Source organism: Hylobates moloch, unplaced genomic scaffold (genome assembly GCF_009828535.3).
Source record: "Hylobates moloch isolate HMO894 unplaced genomic scaffold, HMol_V3 SCAFFOLD_15, whole genome shotgun sequence".
Lineage (NCBI taxonomy): Eukaryota > Metazoa > Chordata > Mammalia > Primates > Hylobatidae > Hylobates > Hylobates moloch.
The window spans coordinates 29,003,113-29,026,750 of NW_026652290.1; the positions used below are offsets into that span (position 1 = coordinate 29,003,113).

Here is a 23,638-nt window from a genome sequence, read left to right on the forward strand (position 1 = left end):
GAGAGAAATCAAAGAAGAGTCTACTTTTTTAAAAAGGGGGCAGGGGCCTAGCACCGTGGCTCACGCCTGTAATCCCAGCACTTTGGGAGCCGAGGCGGGCAGATTACCTGAGGTCGGGAGTTTGAGACCAGCCTGGCCAACATGGAGAAACCCCATCTCTACTAAAAGTACAAACATTAGCTGGGCGTGGTGGTGGGTGCCTGTTATCCCAGCTACTTGGGAAGCTGAGGCAGGAGAATCGCTTGAACCCGGGAGGTGGAGGCTGCAGTGAGCCGAGATCGCGCCATTGCACTCCAGCCTGGGCAACAAGAGGGAAACTGTCTTAAAAAAAAAAAAAGACAGAAAAGAAAAAGAAAAAAAGGTGGGGGAGGGGCGCGCAGGGGTAATTACTCTAGAGGAAAGGATGAAAAGGAGGAGACTAAACTTAATGTATCAACTATGTCTGAGTTCACAACAAAAATAAAACATTTAGATATAAAGGATATTTCAGGAGCAATTGGGGAGTATCGATTTTATATACATTAGCTATTATTGAGTCAATGTTAAATTTCTTGGGTGTCATAATGGTATAGTGGTTACATAAAAGAATGTCCTTGTTCTTAGATATGTGGTGATATATTTAGCAGTCAGTCATCATGATGACTGAAATTTATTTTCAAAAGGATCAGCAGCTGGGCACGGTGGCTCATGCTTGTAATCCCAGCACTTTAAGAGGTCGAGGCGGGCGGATCACGAGGTTGGGAGATCGGGACTGTCCTGGCTAACACGGTGAAACCCCGTTTGTACTGAAAATACAAAAAATTAGCCGGGCGTGGTGGTGGGCACCTGTAGTCCCAGCTACTCCTGTGAACCCAGGAGGCGGAGCTTGCAGTGAGCCGAGATCACATCACTGCACTCCAGCCTGGGCGACCGAGACTCCATCTCAAAAAAAAAAAAAAGAAATATACACATAAGAGATAGGAGATAAATATAACAAAATGTGAACACTTGGTGAATTAGATAAAAAGAAATGGATGTTCACTGTCCTATGTTTATAGCTTTCTGTAGCTTTAAAAAATTTCAAAAGTAAAAGTCAGAAAAAACATAATTTATGTGTGGCTAATATGCTATAGTTGATTTTATTTAGATGAATGTGCTAAGTACTAATAAATTATTTAGTACTTTTTCAAAAGCCCACCATGAAATTCTTTCCCATCAAAGCTAACCAAGCTAAAAGGTGAACTGTCACATCTAGCAAGTGCCAGCAACATGTCTTCCTCCCCAACGTGAGTCAAGAATCATGTTTGATCTACCTGTGAAATTAACAAACAAGCAAAACATCTGTATCATTCAGCCACCTTATCAAAAAAATTTAACATTAGAAAATCTGTAATCTTCTGGTTTTAAAATAATTTATTTCATAGGTCTGTTTTAATTTCATGTCTCACAGCATACATTATTTAACCAAGAGGTGCCGGACAGAGACTGTAAAAAGGGAGGAAACATTTAGGATAAGAAACCGGCTCAATTCCATTAGAATTTGATCCTATCTTGTAAAGTCTTGCTAGGATAAATTTCTATCATACTTCTTTTGTGCTTACAAAAAAACATTAACTTCTGAATTTCCAATGTTGTAAATAAAAAAATTTTACAATTAAGTATGCATTCAATTAACACACAAGGCAACCAAATAAATTCTGTCATCAACATTAGCATAATGTGTATTTTCTGTCACTGCACTAACATTAAACTAAACTTCAAACCACAAAAACATTGCGACTAACATTAAAAAGGCAAGCTGTAAGATACTCAAAGCTTATAAAGGACAAATTGCACATGGTTAAGATGGGACATCATTTGACAAGGGCTGGTGTTGTGCATATGGCTGCTTTTTTTTATAAGAAGGCCACCGGCAAACAGGGCAACAGTGTCGGCCCCCAGCCAACCACATCACAATGCAATTCTGATGAAACACATGACCACAAGGCAACCCCATTAGCAAACATCCATTTTCAAAATTCTCCAGGCAAACAACACATTCAGTACAGTGCAGCATATCAGCAGGCCAAGTTAACCAATCAGGTTCCATATCTTCATTAGTGTTATATGATCCATATGACCTCCCTTGCCTTTCATATGGGCTGGTCTGACAATATTTATTGGCACATGAACAAGCCTCAGCATCACAGTGACTTGCTGTTCCTGGAGAATTGTGAAGTACGCTTTGCTTATCTTCAAATACTTCCTTCTCACTACTCAAAGTGTCTGTGTTCTCACTTTCTGAGTCATTTTCAGTATCTTGAGACCCCTCTGACATTTCCTCTTCAGACTGGACTCCAAGACATTTAAATCGCCACATTGGTAAGTTTTTAATATAATCAGTTGGTATCACAGGGTGAAGCCAAAGGTCAGGGAAAGCTAAGCGCTCCAAGAATAAGTCAGGGTCTTCATCCCAATCAGATTCTACAGGAAAGTTCTGAAAAGAAGCAATCGGGTGGAAGAGGTAGCTGGTGTACCAGTCCCACAGACTTGACAACCATTCTAAGTTATTGGCATTGACTTCATCATTGTTGTTGTTGCGCCTTCTCTTCTTCTCAAAGTAATCAATTAGTAAACCATGACCAAGGTATGTACTGAGAAACAGGGCTGGGTGTGAAGAGTAAAACATCCAGTCTGCCCTTACCCATGAAGCCAGTGTGGTTGTATTGGAATATCTCAACAATTTTAAGCTATATTCATAAAAGCTATCTAAGTAAGGTAGCTGTAAAAAGCCCAACACAGGTAGCCAGGAAATAATTAATAGAGAATTATATGTCCCTAAAGTGCTTATGAGAACCACAAATCGCTTTATGGTAGCTCCTTGTGTAATAAATAAGTCCATCCAAGCCATAAGATTAACTAGAACCAAGCTCAAAACAAACAGATCATTTACCTCAGGTTGTAATGAGCGCAAAAATGAATCCATGGCCTGAAGGGATATAAATTCGCCTGTATGGTTTCCATATCTGTAAATTCCTTCAGGAGTTCTAAGTATGTATGATGGCATATTATATATGCCAATATCTGTCATATAACTCTTGTTGTCCCAATTTTCTACATTAACAAAAATAAACTCAACTCTTCCAGTAAACTTTATACTTAGTGCAGAGAAGAAAGCTGGGGGCTGGTCAAGGTTTGCAAATAGGTATATTTTTAACCAATACTGATCACTTTTATTCCATTCTTCTTTCAAATGTTCAGCATTATAAATGGTTTTGATCCGAGAAGCTGCATGAGCAGTTATCCATTTAAAAATGTGCTCTACTTCAATCTTGCGTCCACTGTATTCTTTAAGCATGACTTTCCCTTTTGAAGTACTTGTTTGTGGAACAGACATAATGAGTGTGGATCGGACCCAGCCTCTTCTCCTGCAATATCTATGAGAGAGGAAACTGTAAGTAAACAGCTGGGCTATAATGCAAACAATTTATCTTCCCTGATGAATTTCTTTAGCACCTCTCCCCAAAATGAAATAATTTCCAAATAATCAAAAAGTGGTACCACTACTTGGCAGTTGTGAAAAGCAAGCTCTGTTTTTCTAGTTTGTTTTGTATTTCTGTTTCTTTTTTTTTTTTTTTTAATAAAGTGTATCTTGAAAAGCCTCTGAGCCAAAGGAATCAGCAAATACTTTGGCATCTCTCATGTGCCTACAACTGCATTATGTGCTAAGATCCAGAAGATAAGAAGAAAATAATTCATGCTCAGAAGGAATTTAAAATCCTATTGAGACAAAACAGAGATAAAACTGTATATATTCTGTTGCTAAATAATGCAAAAGAAGTTCAAAGTTTGGGCTGGTGCAGATTTCATGAATGGTTTAGGAATTGAACTAGGTCTTGAAGGATGGTTAGAATCCAGATGGGTGGAGAAAAGAGAATAAAACAGATTATCCTATGGCTGAGTCACTGGTTTGGTGCAAGCTCCTTGAGGGTAGGAGTCATGCTTACCCATTTAATTAACAACTACCACAATGCCTGACTGCTACAAAGTAATCTGCACAAAAGCCAACCAAGAAAAGAGCAACGGCAAGCCCCATATATTTTTGTATTCTCTTATTTCTTCAATGAAGATCATGAAGGGGAGTATTTAAAAAGAGGAAACAAAAACAGGAAGTATTTAGATTAAGAGGTTCACTTCAAAAATGATCCCCATTTTACAGCAGAGTATATTCAGAAGAATTTAACTAAAATTCAATCGTTCAAAAACGTTTAGATTTATCCAGTACGATCATGACTCTCTTCCTTTTGGAAACCTGTCTATTGACAGGTTCTTGTTAGGAGACTTGTGATATCCATCTCCCCTTAAAAAAGTAGGTAATAAAAGAAATATTAAAAAATGAAAACAGGCTGGGCGCAGTGGCTCACACCTGTAATCCCAGCACTTTGGGAGGCCAAGGTGGGTGGATCACAAAGTCAGGAGATTGAGACCATCCTGGCCAACATGGTGAAACCCCATCTCTACTAAAAATATAAAAATTAGCTGGGCATGGCAACGCGTGCCTGTAATCCCAGCTACTCGGGAGGCTGAGGCAGGAGAACCGCTTGAACCCGGGAGGCAGAGGGTGCAGTGAGCCAAGATCACACCACTGCACTCCAGCCTGGGCGACAGAGCAAGACTTCATCTCAAAAAAAAAAAAGAGAAATGAAAACAGCTGTTGTATCCCAGTAAAGAGATTGTAAGTGAAAATATTTTCCTTTTGTTTTTATTTTTTAATTTTTAGTTATTTTATTTTTATAATAAGATATAGGGTCTTTCCCTGTCACCTAGGCTGGAGTGCACTGATGCAATCACAGTTCATTGCAGTCTTGAACTCCTGGGCTCAAGTGATTCTCCTGCCTCAGCCTCCTTGAGTAGCTAGGACCACATATGCACGCCACCATGCCAGGCTAAGTTTTAAAAGAATGTTTTATAGAGATGGGGTCTCACCATGTCACCCAGGCTGCCTTTTGTTTTTCGTTTTAGTTAGTTTTAGTTTCTTTTTTCATGTACCACACAGAAGAGTTAATCTTTTGTTTTTAAAAAGCATTTTTTTTCCAAAACCTACCATGTGAAATTTTTAAGTAAAATTTACCTCAATAAAGTTGTAAAAAAGACAATCTACCACATGGATACGTTTTATTTGTTACAGATTTGTATATGCATAGTAATAAATATCTGACTTCTCATTTCGCTACTCAGAATATTGATGTAAAAGTCATAGATGTTATGCTTTACTTAGCATGGATTATATTTTATTAAATAAGCATATTACACATCATATGATCAGATGAAGAGAGAAGAGACTTGACGTAGGTAGCATATGGCTTTATAATGATAATATAACTAATTTTATCTCAGGGATTCTGTGATATAGTTTAAGATAAATGAAGACAACATGCTATGTCTTAAGACAAGGTTAGTGATGACTCTGGAAAACTGTCTAGGTGACTCAAAATCATAGACTGTGACTCTTAGCTTCTTGTTGAGTTGATTCACTTCCTTAATAAGACAGATTCCATTAATATCATTACTGTTTTAACTGAAATGGTCTGAAAAGTATGTATTTCTACAAAATAAATATCTTCTACTCAATGCAAAATAATCATTCATTCATTGACATGAATTCTATTTTTACCCTATCCCAAAAAAGTAACAAGTCAAATGCATATGGACAATTGTCTTATTTATATCTTAAGTATCTTCAAGTATCTTTAACGTTTTCATTGCACATGATATTTGTGATGACACATTTCAACCCTTGGCCATCTATTTTATCTTCCTACTGTGGCCTCTGATTTGTGCCATAAATTAAATGACAGTCTTTCTGACAGAAAACTTACTTTGTAAAATGAACAAGTTCTAAGTGCAGACATTTCTTCATATAAGAAAACAAACATATTGTGCTTTTTTTTCAGTTCAGAGCTAAGTAATAATTTTCTCATTCCAGATAGAATAATGTTGTATTACCTTACATCAATATAAAAACTTTTATTGCCAATTCAAAAAAACTTTTTTTATGATCTGAACAAATTCAATGACAATACCATGAAAATATCCTCTAGTTTTTAAACTAAACCTTTTGAGTTCTCTTAGAGACCTTTTAAGATCTCTTAGAGAATTTTAAGACTAAAAACGATAGGAAATATGGCTTGTGAGTTTCGGTCTTCCAGTTGCTGATGTGGCATGCTATATTTAAAAAGAAGCTGGGCTCGGTGGCTCATATCTGTAATCCCAGCACTTTGGGAGGCCAAGGCGGGTGGATCACTTGAGGCCAGGAGTTCGAGAATGGTCTGGCCAACATGGTGAAACCGTGTCTCTACTGAAAATACAAAAATTAGCTGGGCATGGTGGCACGCACCTGTAATCCCAGCTACTTGGGGGGCTGAGACACAAGAATTGCCTGAACCCAGTAGGCTGAGATTGCAGTGAGTTGAGATCGTGCCACTGCACTCCAGCCTGGGCAATAGAGTAAGACTCCATCTAAAAAAAAAAAAAAAAAAAAAAAAAAAGAAGAAAGGAAGAGAGAGAAACCTTAACATTTCTGTTTATATATGCTGTTTTTTCAGACAAGGCCATTGGCCTCCTTAGTTTTCCTGGCTCTCTCTGCAATCTCCCCTTCTCTTCTCCTTCCCCATTTTTTCCACAGGCCACCATCCCTGACACTCTTGCCATAAGGCTTCCTGTTTACCACTCAGCTCCTGCAATTCCCATGTCCTCTATCTTCTCTTTACTAACCCCCATCTCCCCAACCCTCTCCACACATCATTACTACCTCATCTCCTACTTTCTCAAAAAAAGCACAGAGTATGACCCTCACAGGAAAAGCCCTCTGAAATCGATCTGTTGGTTAGGGAATAAGAAGAGGTAGAGCCAGGCAAGGCCACTCCTTCTGGGTATATAGGGAAAGAAATTAAAGCTGCTACAACTAGACAGAGTCAGAAGCTGCTCAGAAGTGGTAGTCCTGAATGTTCTTAAGGGAGCTGCTCTGGTTTGGTTATGGTTTGTCTGTCCCCACCAAACCTCATGTTGACATTTTCTTCCCAGTGTGGCAGTGTTGAGAGGTGGGGCCTAGTGGGAGGTGTCTGGGTCACGGAGGCGGATCCCTCATGAATACTTAGTGCTGCTCTCAAGTTAGTGAGCTCTAACTCTGGCAAGACTGAATTAGTTCTTGAGGGAATGGAGTAGTTTCCTTGAGAGTGGGTTGACATAAAGCCACATGCCCTTCACATGTGTCCACTTTCCCTTTGACCTTCTCTACCATGTTCTGGCAGCACAGAAGCCTCACCAGAAGCTGAGCAGATGCTGGCACCATGCTTCTTATACAGCCTGCAGAACAGTGAGCTAAATAAATCTATTTTCTTTATAAATTATTCAGCCTCAGGTATTTTTTTTTTTTTTTTTTTTGAGACAGAGTCTCCCTCTTGTCACCCAGGCTTGGAGTGCAGTGGTGCAATCTCGGCTCACTGCAACCTCCACCTCCTGGGTTCAAGTGATTCTCTTGCCTCAGTCTCCTGAGTAGCTGGGATTACAGGCACCCACCACCACGCTCGGCTAATTTTTGTATTTTTAGTAGAGACGGGGTTTCGCCATGTTGGCCAGGCTGGTCTCCAACTCCTTACCTCTGGTGATCTACCTGCCTCAGCCTCCCAAAGTGCTGGGATTACAGGCGTGAGCCACCACTCGGCCTCAGGTATTCTTATACAGCAACACAAAACAGACTAAGGCAGGTGCTAAACAGGTCAGGAAAGTATAGCTGTACAGTGGGACCAGCATATTGAAGTCAGCTGCCCAGAGGCCACCCCAGAGAAGGGACTACAGTCAAAGAATGCAGCACAGACAGTGGGGCACAGAGTTTTGGTATTTTTAAAACTCCAAAATCAAGATGATGACTCAATTACTCAAAATATGTGATTAAAACACTTCCTGAATAACACTATTCTCTGCCCACTTACACCCTGCATTGAAATTCTGAACACTCTTTTCTATATCTCTAAATTTTGTTCTTCTGTATCTCCATAGTCATCAAAAGAAGAGAAAAATGACCCTGATTAAGCATAGCTTCTATGGCAAGAAGGAGTTCTTATTCCAGTAGGAGGACTTTCCAAATGAGGAGTCATGGACACATTATTGGAACTGGTACAAGTTACTGTGCAACAAAATTATTTTCTGATGAGGCTGAGTAGAAGTACTTTTTTAAAATAACAAAAACTACAGCTACAGTCAACAAAAAAGCAAAAAGTTACGTAAAAAAACATTGCTTTAATTGTAAATAAGAGGTAAGATTATTTGAAGATGAAGGATTTAGAGGAAAACATCTGGAGCTAGCTTATATGTATCTCTTCACCATTTCTCAGCTAATACAGAATCAGAGCTTTTCAAAAGAAAAGCTAAATAAATTTGCACTAAAATCCACTGGACTGAATTATGATACTTCTGATGCACTCTGATTTATAAGATTATAAGATTATGGTTTGTCTGCCCCCACCAAATCATTCTTTCAGTTTTTCACGTTTAACAGATTATTTTTATTTTGTGTTTTTGAATTCTTCATTATCTAATAACATTAGACTTTAATATATTCAACTTTATATATTTTTAAAATGTGTTTTTATTTGATGTTTTCTAATATATTTATAAACTATAATGTTTGAAATGTATTATTTAATTCCACTGATTTTTAAAAAATACATTGGGTATTTTAAAAGAAAACAGTGATATGAATACTGACTTTTGGCATAACTAGAAAAATCAAAATATCAGCATTATCATTTGTTCTAGTATTGTAAAAATCAGTGAGGAAGAAAAAGACCTTTCACTTTGACTCTATTTGGAAATGATGGAATCAGATCAAATCCTAAGTCTTTGGTAAATGACAAATGGAGATCAGAATGATTTCCTTTTCAAAAGAACATTAAGACTTAAGCTATCTCGGACATTTCAACAAAAGACATTGGGATGTAATTAAGATTCTGTGGTTACCAGCCTGGGCAACAAACATAGCAAGACTCCATCTCTACAAAAAAAAAAAAAAAATTAGCCAGGTGTGGTGATGCATGCATATAGTTCCAGCTACTTAGGATGCTGAGGTGGGAAGATCACTTGAGCCCATCCATCAGCCGGAGGTTGCAGTGAGCTATGATCACACCACTGCACTCCAGCCTGAGTCACAAAACCAAATCCTGTCTCAAAAAAAAAAAAAAGTCAGAAAAAAAGACTTTGTGGTGAAGATGAGCATGAGAGCCTTGCAGGTAGATGAGGAGACTAAATGTGAGTTAAGAGATATAGGAATTTCCCTCCTATTACCAACTCTTAGGGGAACTCTACCATCGATCTCACCCTATATTACTAGCGGGCAAAACAAGGGTTCTAAGCAGAAGAGAAGTAAATGTAAGGCCAAGGAAAGGAGGTACAGTAATGGTTTAGGAGAGTTTTCTACAACCAATGGGTTGCCCATTATGGCTAACACATATAAAGGATGTAAGTCAGGCATATCTACCTACATTTGAAACTAGCTAATATTGTGGGGTTTTTGACATATATATATATATATATATATATATATACCTCCTCCTCCACACAAAACAAAACATGCTGTACATGCTAATCTTTCATTAAATATTTACCAAATGGAAAATTAAATGAATGAATGAATGAGACTAAGTTATAACTTGGTAGCATGAGAAATGGAAAAAAAGGCATTTCAAAGAAGAAATAATGGAATAATAAAATAAGAAATAATGTGACAGACTGAATACTGGAAATGATAACGAAAAAACAAAACATAAACAAAAACACCTCCAAGGATTCTTATTTGAGAAAATGGGGGGAAAACCAGTGAAGGACAGAAAAAAGAAAGGTAGAAGGCTACATGGATGATTAAAGAAAAAGAGGATGAATCTGATTTCAGATACTAGGTTTCAGGGAAAAGAATATGTCTAGGGATAGTTGCAGAGCAAATGGAAATAAGCAAAGAAATGCAAACTAGAGGTCAGAATGATAGAAGATTTAGATCAGCACAGAGATGTCACCTAAAGCCATGAATGTGCCGAGATCTCTTTGGAAAAGAAAGGTGAAACGAAAAGGACTAAAGACACAATCTTAAGAGATATCTTCAATAGAAAAAACACAGAAGAGCCAGAGAAAGGGACGGGGAGAGAGGAGATAGAGAAGACAGAGAGAGATCTTGGAGTGAAAGTCATTAGCTGCCAGCTTATCAAAAACTATTAATCAAGCACCTGCGTAACTAAGAGTGTGCTACACATTATAATAAGCTTTCAGTTCAAGCAGGCTTCTAGTATCGTTGTCCTTTTTAAATAAGAAAGATCCTGGTCAGGACTCAAATTCTAAGAATTGCCTAATCAACTCACCTGGGATCACTGGAACAGTTAAATGTGCCTGTACGTATTCCAAATCTTGACACCTTTTTAACCATTTTCTCCCAGTGAATTTTGCCCACCAAGGGACTTCTGTCATTTGCTATGACCTATTCCCAAAAAAAGAGAAAAAGAAACTTAATTACCTAAAATGGAGTCAAGCCAATCGTTTATATCAACAATATAATTTCACTTAAAAAAAAGATATTCTGTTCCCAGCTCTTGTTTACTGTATCATCACATTATCATTACAATTCTTACAGAAGGAGCAACTATCCAATAGGAAAAAGACTTAAAACACTGAAAGGTAAATTAAACTCTCCCACACTCTGTGGCAGTTACAAAGAGAGGGAGGGAGTCAAAACTGTATTAAAAGGCTAGTCACGTTCTCCACCACGTGGCCTCTTCTCTCTAATTAAGTTACACAGGAAGAAAATGGCCCTTGGAATAATTTCTCTTTGCTCTGAAAAGAAAATTTTAAACAATAATCCAAATAAAGCTTACTAAAAATTATCACATGTAGGTTCAACAAGTTCAAATTTCACTTTTTAAAAAGTATAATTATGGAGCCAAGAGTCAAACACATGTTTTCTATTAAAGGATGCTTTGACTAAATCAATAAATGCTACTACTTCTATGGCTTTTTGCTTAATCATGAATAGCTCTAACATACAAAAAGAATTACCATAATGAATTTTACATTATTGAACTTGTACTTCAAATTTGCAAGAGCTTTCAAACACAATTAGGATTAGGAATAGAAAAAGATTTCTTAAGAAAAGAAAAAGAGGCCAGGTGTGGTGGCTCACGCCTGTAATCCCAACATGTTGGGAGGCCAAGGCAGATGCATCACTTGAGTCCAAGAGTTCAAGACCAGCCTGGCCAACATGGCACAACCCCATCTCTACTAGAAATACAAAATTAGCCAGGCGTGGTGGCAGGCACCTATAGTCCCAGCTGCTTAGAAGGCTGAGGCATGAGAATCACTTGAACCTGCGAGGTGGAGGTTGCAGTGAGTAGAGATTGCGCCACTGCAATCCAGCCTGGGTGACAGAGCAAGACCTTCAAAATATGTTAAGACTTCTCTTATAAATGTCAGCCTTTCTAATCATTAAACCTTTTCCCTTTATCTCCTAATCTTCCTGCCTTTAATGAAGGCAGAATTTCAATGCAGATACCAGTAAAAACCAAAAAACATTAAAAACAAGACCATAAAAATAACTAAATGGGAAGTTAAAGGAAAGCCAAAAATGTCTAAAGTCATCATGAAACCATCTGTTTAAGTCCAGGGTATACAGGCCAAGTTTATTTTCATAAATGCTATATTACTGATACTATACAATTCAAAATTACAACATAATACTCTGGGGGCCTCTAATCTTTCTGGGAGGAAGGACCATTTTCACACTCACAAAGCCTCCAGGAAGTGAAGTTGCAGGTGGGTGTGTAAAATGAGCGCTGACAGTTAACTCCTTGGGAGACGCAAGAGGTGGTGCAGCCACCTCATCTGTGGCCTCTCTGCTAGAATGTCTAACAAATGTTAGAGGGCAGCAGAAGAGACAGCACATGGTGATGACAAGTGACTTGAAGTTCACTTTATGTGCCAAATAACCACTGTGACATTCCACTACCATCCTCATACTTACCGAGACACACATGCATACATAATATCTTAACACATAAGTTTGAAGCTTAATGAATACATATACACAATTTAGGGCATTAAGCAAATAGTTTTGATATTACATTTTTTTTTTTTTTTAAGGGACAGGGTCTCACTCTGTTCCCTAGGCTGAAGTGCAGTGGCTCAATCACGGCTCACTGCAGCCTCAAATACCTGGCCTCAGTTCCTCATGCCTCGGCCTCCCAAGTGTTGGAATTACAGGCATGAACCACTGCCCCCAACCATAGTTTTGATAGTACTTTTTAATGAAAATAAGTGGTCTTATTGAGGCAGATACAACTTATTCAAATACTCAGACAGTTGAAGTAACCAGGAAGAAGGCAATCTGGGGACATGCACTTAATAGGTGAAAGCTCTTTTGAAGGATGCTCACACCAGTTTCCCTACCCAGTAAGTCCCTAGCTTTACATTTTTCTCTGGTCCAAAAGTACTTTATAAGTTTTACCTAGAAGGCCGGGCATGGTGGCTCACGCCTTTAATCCCAGCACTTCTGGAGGCCGAGGCAGGTGGATCATTTGAGGTCAGGAGTTCGAGACCAGCCTGGCCAACATGGTGAAACCCCACCTCTATTAAAAAACAAAAATTAGCCGGGCATGGTGGTACACATCTGTAATCCTGGCTACTTGGGAGGCTGAGGCAGGAGAATCACTTGAACCCGGGAAGCAGAGGTTGCAGTGAGCCGAGATTATGCCACTGCACTCCAGCCTGGGTAACAGAGCAAGACTCCATCTCAAAAAAAAAGAGAGAGAAAAAAAAGTTGTGCCTAGAAAATTAGAAAGATCAAACAAAGCAGGCTCCTGTTGCCTCTTGTTCTTTTTTTTTTTTTTTTTTTGCTACCACTCAAGAGTCAATCTGATAGTTCTTTTGGTCAAATAATCAAAGACACGTTTAACTTATTTTTCAGATTCCTTAGAAAGATTAAGAAGTATCTGTGCAATCATACTACCATAATCTCTACTCTTTGCCCTCTTTTAAAAATAACTCACTTTTCAGGCATTATCCCATTTCTTGATCAAGGTTGCAAATAACCCAAACATTTCAGGTCTGTGTGCAGAATGACACTGCTCCAAGGAGTTTAGAGGTTGCCTTGCCAGTGTAAATATTTAGTTCCTAAGTCTGGAGGCATCTTTCAGTGAAGATCCTGTTCACTGCACAGATATCTTTGAGACATGTGATAAGAGCTCCAATGTTACGAAAAGAAGGAGGAATGAGAGGGGTTCTTCCCAGGTACCTCCTGGTTATAGCAGAGATAGTAGAAGTGAGTGAAAAGAGTTGGGAACATACCTGGGGCAGGTACAAGACAATGTTCAATGCCAGGCCTTATTTATTCAGCAATCTGTTCTAGCATTTGTTTTTGAAGAGTTTAAGGATCCCTGACTGACAGAGCTACACAAAAATGAAAAATCTTGTAGGCACTGCATGAAAGCATTTTATATTAATTTATAGTTATATTTATGCAATTAAAAATGTGCCCAAAGTCCTATATAGTTATATAATTCAACTGAAGGTTTAACATAAATTGAATTTGGTGGAGTTTAAATTAACCAACCACTATAAAAATGCTAATATTTTCACAAAATAACTCATCTGGTTGAGTCACACAGCACAATAAAATATTCTCAGCCATATATATATATATATATATATATACACACACACACATCTATGCCTTATATATTTTATATATATATTATATATATACACACATACACACACACTATGTCATACCAGTAAGAGTCCCCAATTTACAGCTCATATCCTAGAAGGATGCATGATGATTCTGAGTGGCATTCATATGGCTGGTCTCATTAAAAGGGGAGACATTTTCCTCAGCAGCTCAAGAAGGAACACTGTATGTGGGGAACATTTTCAAAGACTAGAAAAAAACTGGACAAAGTACAGCTTGAGTTCCAGGTCTGGAACAGACCTGGCAACACAGGCTAGAAGTGAAGCAATCTTTCCATTCCCTTTCCCAGGGTATCTGCCTCTGGCATCCCCACACTTGCTCACCACTATAGTCCTTGCAGTTAATATAGTGCCCAACTCATATGGGTGCTCAATAAATATTTATGTCAAACCAAACAATTTCAGCTTCTTACAGTTTAATAACTCATTCTTCTAGTTCTGATTACACAGAGTCTCTAAAGGAAAGACTCTTAAGCTTTTGATTTCTGTTATAATCAAAGTCCCTTCCCCAGCAACCTGTACCAAGATGTTTTCTGGACAAACAGTGGCATAAATAGTACCGTGCTAAGCAACTGCATATTAATGTTCTTGACCTCAGTCAGACATAACGATGTCTAATTCAGTGCATTTTAAAACGCCCATTATTTAGAGGTGAGGTTTATTACTACTGATCAAACCATGTGGCATACCCCTTTTAATATTGTTATTCTCCATACAACGACATCCAGGTTTAGTTAAGTAACATAACTCCCTGGAACAATGAGAGTATTGTGCTACGATATTTTCTGCATTCTCAGTATTTCATTATAATAGGGAGTCTCCACTTTCAAAATCATAAGCCAACCTAGTATATACATGGAAACTATATAAAACATTAAGAGTAAGGACAAATGATTGACAAAAACAAAACAGTGTTTTGTTTAATTTTTTTGTATTCTTACTTTATGAATTTATAAATTTTTTTACCAATACAAAATATAAAACAAAGTGGCTTGCTATGTGTTTCACCTCTATAGTAGTATCAAGAAAGAAATAAGTAATTTAGAATCTCCTCGAACAAAACTATTGTCTAGGAGCAAAGATAAACAAGTTTAAAATCAGCTATTAACTCTTGTCAGCCAAACAGGAAATATATTGATGTAATACTTCAGTAAATATTGACCCAAAGCTTTATTTTAAATCATATGATGCTTCTCACTGCTACCTCAATTCCAGTGACTTTAAATTCCGTATGATGTAACACAGCTAGTAGGGAACAAATATGTCCTTCTTTAAACTATGACAAAACTCAAAACAGAGAAACAGAAACGTTAAGAGGAGGATAAATCCATAAAACCCATAAATTATGCTAACTTCTCCACTTCAGAAGCCTATCCACTGTGCCATCTGCCTCTCTGACCAAGGGTCTTTTGAAAGAAAAGTAACCATCTTCTATTTGTAATGCTATGAAGACTGGGGCCAAAGAATCCACAAAACTGTTAAATGAATAGCTAATGAAAGATATGAGCTTGGGTTAGGGACAAAGGAGAAAAACAATGTTAGAAATAACTTAGAAAAGGCTGGGCGCGGTGGCTCACGCTTGTAATCCCAGCAATTTGGGAGGCCGAGGCAGGCGGATCACGAGGTCAGGAGATCGAGACCACGGTGAAACCCCGTCTCTACCAAAAATACAAAAAATTAGCCGGGCATGGTGGCGGGCGCCTGTAGTCCCAGCTACTCGGAGAGGCTGAGGCAGGAGAATGGCGTGAACCCGGGAGGAGGAGCTTGCAGTGAGCCGAGATTGTGCCACTGCACTCCAGCCTGGGCGACAGAGCAAGACTCCGTCTCAAAACAAAACAAAACAAAACAAAAAAAAAAACAAAGAAATAACTTAGAAAAAAGAGCACTTGGTTCTTCATGTATTTCATAGTGTGTCATTGGTAAAGATGTCATATGTATGTTGCTACCTTGAAAACTAAAATAAATTCTGTTCACATTACAGAGACTATAAGTAAAATGGACCTGGAAAAGCTTGAAAATGTGAAGAGGATTGAACTGGCTGGCATCTGTGCATCTTCATCTATGAAAACACTCCTCATAGACTTAAAACAAATGACAGAGAATAAATTAGTCAGCTTCTTCTAAAATACAGTGGTCTCACCTTATCCTCAGTTTCACTTTCTGCAGTCAACTGCAGTCTGAAAATACTACATACAATTAGATATTTGGAGAGAGAGATACCACATTTACATAAATGTTATTTCAGTATACTGTTATAATTGTTCTATTTTTATTATTAGTTGTTGTTGTTAGTGTGCCTAACTTACACATTAAACTTTATCAAAGGTATGCATGTATAGGAAAAAACATAGACTATATAGGATTTGGTACTATCCACGGTTTCAGGCATCCACCGGGGGTCTTGGAACGTATCCCCCTCAGGTAAGGGGGGACTATTGTAAACAGAAAATAACAACAATTCAAATTGTTAGAAACTGAATTCTTGAAAGTTATCTTTTACAATAGATTAATATATATGATCTGAGCTGAAAGAATGGCAAGCAATGGAGACAATATTTCTTTTCTGTTTCTAGTAGATATTTTCAATTTTAAGCATAGCTTAAAAAAAAAATACAACCCTCTTTTAAGGGCTTAAACCAAGGTGGCTGTGCTGATTGGCTTAGCTGGCTAGTTCACAGTGTCAAGGACAGGGTTTCAATCTCATTCTTCTCAGTTGTCCTGCCAGAGATTGTTCTTTCAGACCAGGCCAGCTATTTGACAGATGTAAGCCACTGGCCTCAAGGAACACAAGCCAGACAGTGGTGGTCAATGCAAACCTTGAGCATCACTGGAAAAATTAAGTAGGTGTCCCACTGCATTATTTCCATACATAGAAAAACCACAGAAATACATTCTATTTTTTAAGAGTTGTTTTTCAACTATTAATACCTATGAGGTTTAAAAATATTTTCAGAGAAAAAAAATTTAGCAACTAGAATTTACAATGCTACCATTTACTATAATTATTTGTCCTTCACTTCATTTGTCACCTTACCAGAGAATTCCTTGCCACTCTCATCTCCTTAATCTGCTTATTTTTCTTCTTACTACTTTCCACTAACTGATGTTATATTAAATATTTATTTATTTGGTGTCTGCCTCTCCCAACTAGAATGTGAGCTGCCTGACAGAGCAAGGCCTTAGCTTGGTGTGTGTTTCTGGTATATCTTCAGGGCCCAGAACAGGGCCTGGCACACCCACAGCTGAATAAACTTTTGATGAATTCTGTCACATATTTATTACAGGAGCTTAATTCATGGATATCTTTAACAGGACTTCAAAAACAGTAGATCATTTTACAAGCCAAGAACATACTGCTAACTATCGAACCAGAATGTATTTGTTGCCTATAGGCAGCAGCCTATATAGCAAAAGAACTCAAGACTTTTGACATGGCCTTTCCAAGTTTCAAAGGTGTGCAACATCTTCACCATTTATTTCCATGGGATCAGTCAATGTGTGTGACATTTAGACACTGAACGCAGGGCAGTGGGACTGGCTATTCAATTCAACCTCAGTAATAAAATCTAAAATTATCAAAACCAGTGTCTTTCTCAATCAGACTATTAGAAATAAGTACCAGAGAAAAGAAATGGAATAACAATATACATAGAAATTAAAGCCTTAAAAAAGCTACACCTTATTTTTCAACTCCAACTGACACAGAAATGAACTAAAATTTAAATAGATAATGTATAGACTACACCCATACCCTCACATTCCCTCCCATTGCTGAACTTAAAAATTACTGAATTAGATTATTTGGAAGGTAAAAGGAAAAATGCAATAGGAAGGTTACAATAAAGAAAGGCCATGGATAAACAATGTAATCTCTGGAAGAATTCCCAAACCTCAACCCTTTAGTACAGTGGACTACTGTACTATTTTATCCTTTTTAGATGTATATGTATTTATTTGAGGCCACGTGCAACAGAAAAATATACCTATTCACAATCATACTGCTAGTCAGTGACAGTACCAGACCTGCAACTAATGTCTCTGAACTCATAGCTTTTCCTACCATATTTTGCAGTCTTTACTCTCAGAAAGAAATATGAAGAAACTGTTTTAATTTTCATGCCCTGAATCAAACTTTGTCCACTCCAGTGTGAAATGATAAGAGTACCGGTCAAGAAATCAGAAGACCTGGGTTTCATCCTGGTTCAATATTACCAACTAGTTCCATGACCTTGGACAAGCTACTTCACCTCTCAGAATCTCAGAAAGGGTTAGTCTGATATAATTTCCAAGCTTCAGCCATTCAGACTACATTAATAATTTTAGCCACATTCATGCTGTTAATTTACTTGATATGTCACTTTAAGTGAATGTACAGTTTTAAAATGTAAATAACTTTGGTTCTGTCCTAAGCAAAATTTATGAAATTTATGTTAATATAATTTTTCTGATTTACATTAAAATATGTAAATGATAATGCATGCCCACTCACCATAAATTACATCTTGGAAAGTATAAAATATTTTTAAGGTCCTTCATAGATCTAAAATTCTAATATGCTAATGAAGTCTCACAGTTTTGCTATCATAAAAACAAGGGTTAAAAATTACAATCTCATCATCCTGAGTTACGTTATGAGCACCCCCACCAGTTTCCACAACAGCTCCTCTATAGTCACAAAGTTGGCTATTTCCCTAATACAATGATTCCTTTGCTTTTACTTTAGGGTTCTTACTTACATATAAAAATTATTCAGGCCACTGAATTAAAAACTGGAGATAATAAAAACTAAGAGAAACAGTGCAAATCACTAAATAAAAGGGATATATATGTGTATTTCTCAATTCAACAAAGGTCCAATAACTAAAATAGATTTGCTTCTGGGGATTCTAAACAAAAAGTTGACCCCCATCCCCCAACTTTCTCTTTCCCACTACTCAATTTTCATTTTCCTCAGTCTCCAAAACCTTTTTAAGAAGATACTAGAGCCTCCCTAAGAGAACTGAGTTATGTGTGAGAAACAAGACACAAGTACACGGAAGTGTCACTGGCTGGTACGTACTATTTTAGTAAAAATAATTTTTTTAGGGTTCTCAAATTATCAAATTATTACTGCTTTTCATACCTGAACCAGCCAGATGCCATCTTTTGTGTCTTCCACAAGCTCATAGAAGTGCATTTCACCACTGAAATTGGTACTAGAAACCGATTCGGATGCTTCTTCTTCCTTGAGAGCAGAATAGAGCTCACCCTCCATCAAGTCACCTGAAGAAAGGAAAAGAATAACACTAATAAGGTTGCAAGAATCCTAGATTCCCAATTTCAGTAATTCCATTTTATACACTGTTAAGAATCATGATATTGTACTTTCATTGTATTTTATAGACAAGAACTACTAGTAGAACCTGGAATATACCCACTTAGGAGTCATACATTCAATAAGTATGTAGTAAGAACTTCCTATGTGTCAGGGAAAAGTGAACAAAATAGACAAAAATCCATCTCTTATAGAATAGGGCTTATATTTTAGTGGGGTTATCACATAATTATTAGGAAATTACCAAATTTGTACCACTCCAAAAAGGCACCACTTTATTAATTATTTAGTTTTATGAATGACACATACAGGCTTCATATACATTTTTAAACAATATGGCTTATGGCTTATATGCTTCTTACTTAAAAGATGTAGAATTGGGTTCACAGAATTTGCCATCAGCCCTGCTTAAAAGAGCAACAGGGTTTGTATGACTTGGAGGTTAGAACTTTACCTGTTAGACAGAACAAACTCCATATTCATATACAAATTTACAGTATAAATTTAGAGCTTGTATCGTTAAACAAAAAGGAAAGGAAAACACTAAAGTCAAATTATTTTAACTTTCGCCTTAAATATTAAACAGTGAGAAACCAAGTACTGCACCATGATAGCAGCAAAATCATTCACAATAAACACTTAAATTTTAAACAGCTATACCATGACTTTTCTGCCATAAAACGTGTGATTTGAGTCATACTGGGCTGTGCGTCTTAAAGTTAAATGTGGACTCCTAGTACATTCAATGTGCCAAGTATTTTTAGGCCCATAAGAAGGCAATAATAAATAACAGTCAAAAGAAAAAAAAATGTGTGATCAAATTATTGTCCATAAAAAAACGATGGCTTTGGCAGCTTCTCATCTCTAAACCAAGAGAGTTTATTTATTAGAGATCTTTTACCCTAGTTACTCCACTTCTTCCCCCTATGGTAGAAATAAGAATCACCATAAACCAGTCAGCAAACAAGGGGCAAGAATAATACACGATTTTATATTTTCTCTAAAGAAACATTTATCACTTTTGCAGAGCGTGTTCCTCTCCTCTACCCTAACAGTGAGACATGAGTTTTATAACCCGCAACCTACAAATATCCAAGTGTTAAACTGCTAGAGAGCTCATACTCTTGTCTATCACGCTACATGTCTATAGGGTACTAAAGAAGGAAAAGATTTGTCTTGTAAAAGATACAGCTGACAAAAATACTTGAAACAACAAAAAAGATAACCATCAGTTTCAGCTGCTTTCTACAGCAACGCAGAAAGCCTTTCTCAAATTACATTCCACTTTCAGGAAGTATATCTAAAGATATACTTTGTGCAGCAGTGAAAAAGATTAACCATATTTCTCACGCAATCCTACCAAAACCAACAATTCCTAAAAACACATTCTTTAAGACACTGAATATTCTCTCAGCACTATTTCACGTATATTTCTCAACCCATTAAACAATGCAAGGGTGCCTGTGACACAGAAGACAAAAAAAAATTTTCTTTTACATCCAAGATGCAAATTTTTAAAAATCCTAACAGAAATATAATATAAACTCGAACATGGCAGGCATTTATACAAAATGCTCGCCTTATTTTCAACAAACTTAACGTCTGAAAAGCTAATACTGTGCGGTGTACACTGTCTATATTCAAACTCATGATTTAACATTTAAATCCTAGGCCCAAGTGCCTCTGATAGTAAGTATTCCAAAGATGTGTCCCCACTCTGGGTACCTTATTATTACTATCGTGACAAATATTGCTATTGACAGACAACATTTTGGAGTTTTTCTTACGTTTTTATGAACTTCAACTGACAAATAATGGTTTCCAGTTTGTAACTAGTTGATATTCCCGAATTTTGAGAAAATCACTCAACTTAGTAAACAACGCTAAGAAGCCACACTTTAAACTGTCATTTTACGATAACCTTAAAAGGATACACCAACACCTCTCCAAATAATTTCAGCCTCCTCCTCAAAGCTGGGATCCGCATACTTGATTGTAGAAAGCTTGGACGAACAAACCTGGGTAGTTTTAACCCTTCCAGGGAAGGCCTCACTGTGGGGGAACAGCCAGGTACCAGGAGGTACAGGTCGTCCCCTCTCCCAGGTGGAGAGGACCCTAGGGGAAGCCCGATACTCGCCTGACTTTTCCACCAGCTCCCGGACATCCTTCTTCTCGGGCAGCCCTGAGTAGCCCAACCCCCGGCACTCCAAAATGGTCTTCAGCTTCTTGAAGCTCAGCGCCACCGGATCCACCAGCTGGGTGGCAAAGATGCCAGTTTCATACCACACAATGGCCTCAAAAAACCTGGCCAGGACGAACAGGACCAGGAAATAAAGGAGCAAGAAAAAAAGCTTCAGCCACATCTTCCCTGGCGTCTCCTCTCTTTCCAGAGAGCTCGGAATACGGGAGAGAGAAGGGTCGAGGGCGGGGGCTGCGGCTCGGTGGCAGCTTGGGCGAGGGCCCCGTGTCCACGCGCGGGCCACCCGGCGCCGTTACTGGCCGGCCATCCCCGGCGGGGAGGCAGGTGACGGGATCCGCGCGGGCGTGAGGCGGCGATGAGGGACGCAGAGGCGCAGAGCCTCGCGCCGGGCCTCCCAGTCAAGAGGCGACAAAAATAAAGGGGAAAAACTCAAAACCCCCATCCATTAAGCACCGAAAGGAGAGGAGCGCGGGGAGAGCTCGCGGGGAAGAACAAAACGAGGGAGGCTTCCCCCGGCGGCGGCACTGACCCAGGTGGCGGGGTCGGCCCTCCGGTGCCGCGATCTCAAGGGGGATGGGGAGAGACCAAAAAATAACTCAGATCCGCCCAGGAGGCGGGGATCCGGGCGGCAGGCCGGGGACCGAGGGGCCGTGGGGGCCGGACTCCCGCGGCCGCGGGTCAGGATGGCGCGGCGCTCGGCCGGGCCAGGCCCGGGGCCCAGCGTGTCCTGCGCGGGGAGGAGCGGCCGCCGCAACGCCGCGCCCGAAGCCCAGGCCCCAGGCCGACCGCCCAGGCTCCGCGAGAAGCGCGACGGGCACGGCGGCGGCTCCAGGTTCGCTCGGGCCGGCTGGCGGGCGGCGCCTCTCAGGCGGGCGGGCCCAGCGGCCCAGCCCAGGATGGGGCGTCGCGGTCTCTGCAGAGGGAATCGGTCTCGGAGGGAAAAAACCAATAACAGGCCCTGAGACTGCTCCTCCAGGAGGCTACCCGGCTGCCTCCCGGCCACTCAGCGCCCGCCCCGCTCGGATGGGCGGTGCCGGTCGCGGCACCCGTCTCCAACACCTCTGCCACCTCCAGAGGCCGCGGCCGTGGCCTCCACAGCCGTAGATTAGCTGCGGCCGCGGCCGGAGCCGAGACATAACAACTGACGTCGCGATGAGGCGGGGCCGGGGCGGGGCCTGCAGGGTGGACCCGCAGGGGCCGAGGGCGGGGAATTCGGGGAGCCGCGGGGCTACCGGACTACCGAACGAGGGGCGGGAGGAGAGGCGGAGCCGCAGCGTGGTCGGGGCCTTCCGGCAGTGCCGAAAGTTGCTTCTCCGTGCTTTTGCTGCGTGGTCTCCCCTTTTGCCCCTCCAATGTTTAGCAATTGATTTTGTCTGAGGATTAGTGTTTGGATTGTATCACTTTGTGTATTTTTTGTAAAAATAGAGCAGTTAATTCTCTTAAAATCGGTAAAAATAGAAATGTACGTTTTTTGATGAATCCTGGTGAATAGGGAAATTTTTGGCACAGTTGGTTTGAGATGGTAGAAGGTTAAACCCAGAAAGCAAATGTTTTGACCCCTCTTCATGAGAATGTGGCTTTGCACATGTTGTGTTGGAGGAGGTTTGGCCAAAACTGGAGTTAGCGTTATACTAGGCCCAGTTGTCGCTGCCAGTTACAGCCTTTTCCCGCTTCAGTCTCACGGGTGTTAAAAGCCTGGTGTGGACTCCATGAGTTCCTAGGACAAAGGTTGTTGAGTGTTGATACGTCCAGGTGCAAAGTTCCGGGTGCTTTGTTTTGTACATGGGCCGGGCACAGAGGCTCACGCCTGTAATCCCAGCACTTTGGGAGGCTGAGGCGGGCAGATCACGAGGTCAGGAGTTCGAGACCATCCTGGTTAACACGGTGAAACCCTGCCTCTATTAAAAATACAAAAAATTAGGCCAGCGTGGTGGTGGGAGCCTGTAGTCCCAGCTAGTCAGGAGGCTGAGGCAGGAGAATGGCGTGAACTCGGGAGGCGGAGCTTGCAGTGAGCCGAGATCACGCCACTGCACTCCATCCAGCCTGGGTGACAGAGCAAGACTCCGTCTCAAAAAAAAAAAGAAAAGAAAGAGTCACATGGACAAGCATGCGATACCCAGTTCTGTGCTTATAAATTTAATCGGGCCGAGCGTACTCTTTAGGTCAATCTCCGTGTCAGTCTTGAGGGAGGAAGGAGTTGGGTTCATAAATTGAACAAGGTTGGCTTTGACCAGCCCCTTTTGATAAGGAAGGAAAAAAAAAAAAAACAGTAATTACGGGGAAATGTTACTATTTGTGCAAAACTGTCAACTATCCGAAACTAGGGGTGAAATTTTTAGGAAGAAAGGGATCATGATCCCAGGTCATGGAGCAAGTGAGGAACG

General features: G+C 39.7%; 1 protein-coding gene and 1 long non-coding RNA gene across 5 annotated transcripts in view; one reads left to right on the forward strand and one right to left on the reverse strand.

Annotated features, from left to right (window-relative positions):
* The window catches only part of LOC116483250 (charged multivesicular body protein 3), a 116,590-nt gene extending 94,197 nt beyond the window's left edge, over nt 1-22,393 (reverse strand). Inside the window, exons 1-5 of one of the 4 annotated variants that reach the window (XM_032177113.2) lie at nt 22,323-22,390; nt 21,192-21,358; nt 18,863-19,002; nt 10,365-10,480; nt 1,375-3,395 (exon numbers count right to left, since the gene is read on the reverse strand). In XM_032177113.2, coding sequence (XP_032033004.1) covers nt 1,820-3,395; nt 10,365-10,480; nt 18,863-19,002; nt 21,192-21,358; nt 22,323-22,390 — 2,067 coding nt within the window. In that variant the 3' untranslated portion in view covers nt 1,375-1,819. Of the gene's footprint in view, nt 1-1,374; nt 3,396-10,364; nt 10,481-18,862; nt 19,003-21,072; nt 21,109-21,191 lie in introns of those variants that run through there. The other 3 variants (XM_058428293.1, XM_032177109.2, XM_058428294.1) reach the window with 3 other exon arrangements.
* On the forward strand, nt 2,204-15,791 carry LOC131381293 (uncharacterized). The gene is made up of 4 exons (XR_009209932.1): nt 2,204-2,340; nt 3,220-3,412; nt 8,017-8,273; nt 15,722-15,791. It is a non-coding gene; the product is annotated as an uncharacterized LOC131381293 (long non-coding RNA).
* Nucleotides 22,394-23,638: the final 1,245 nt, after the last annotated feature.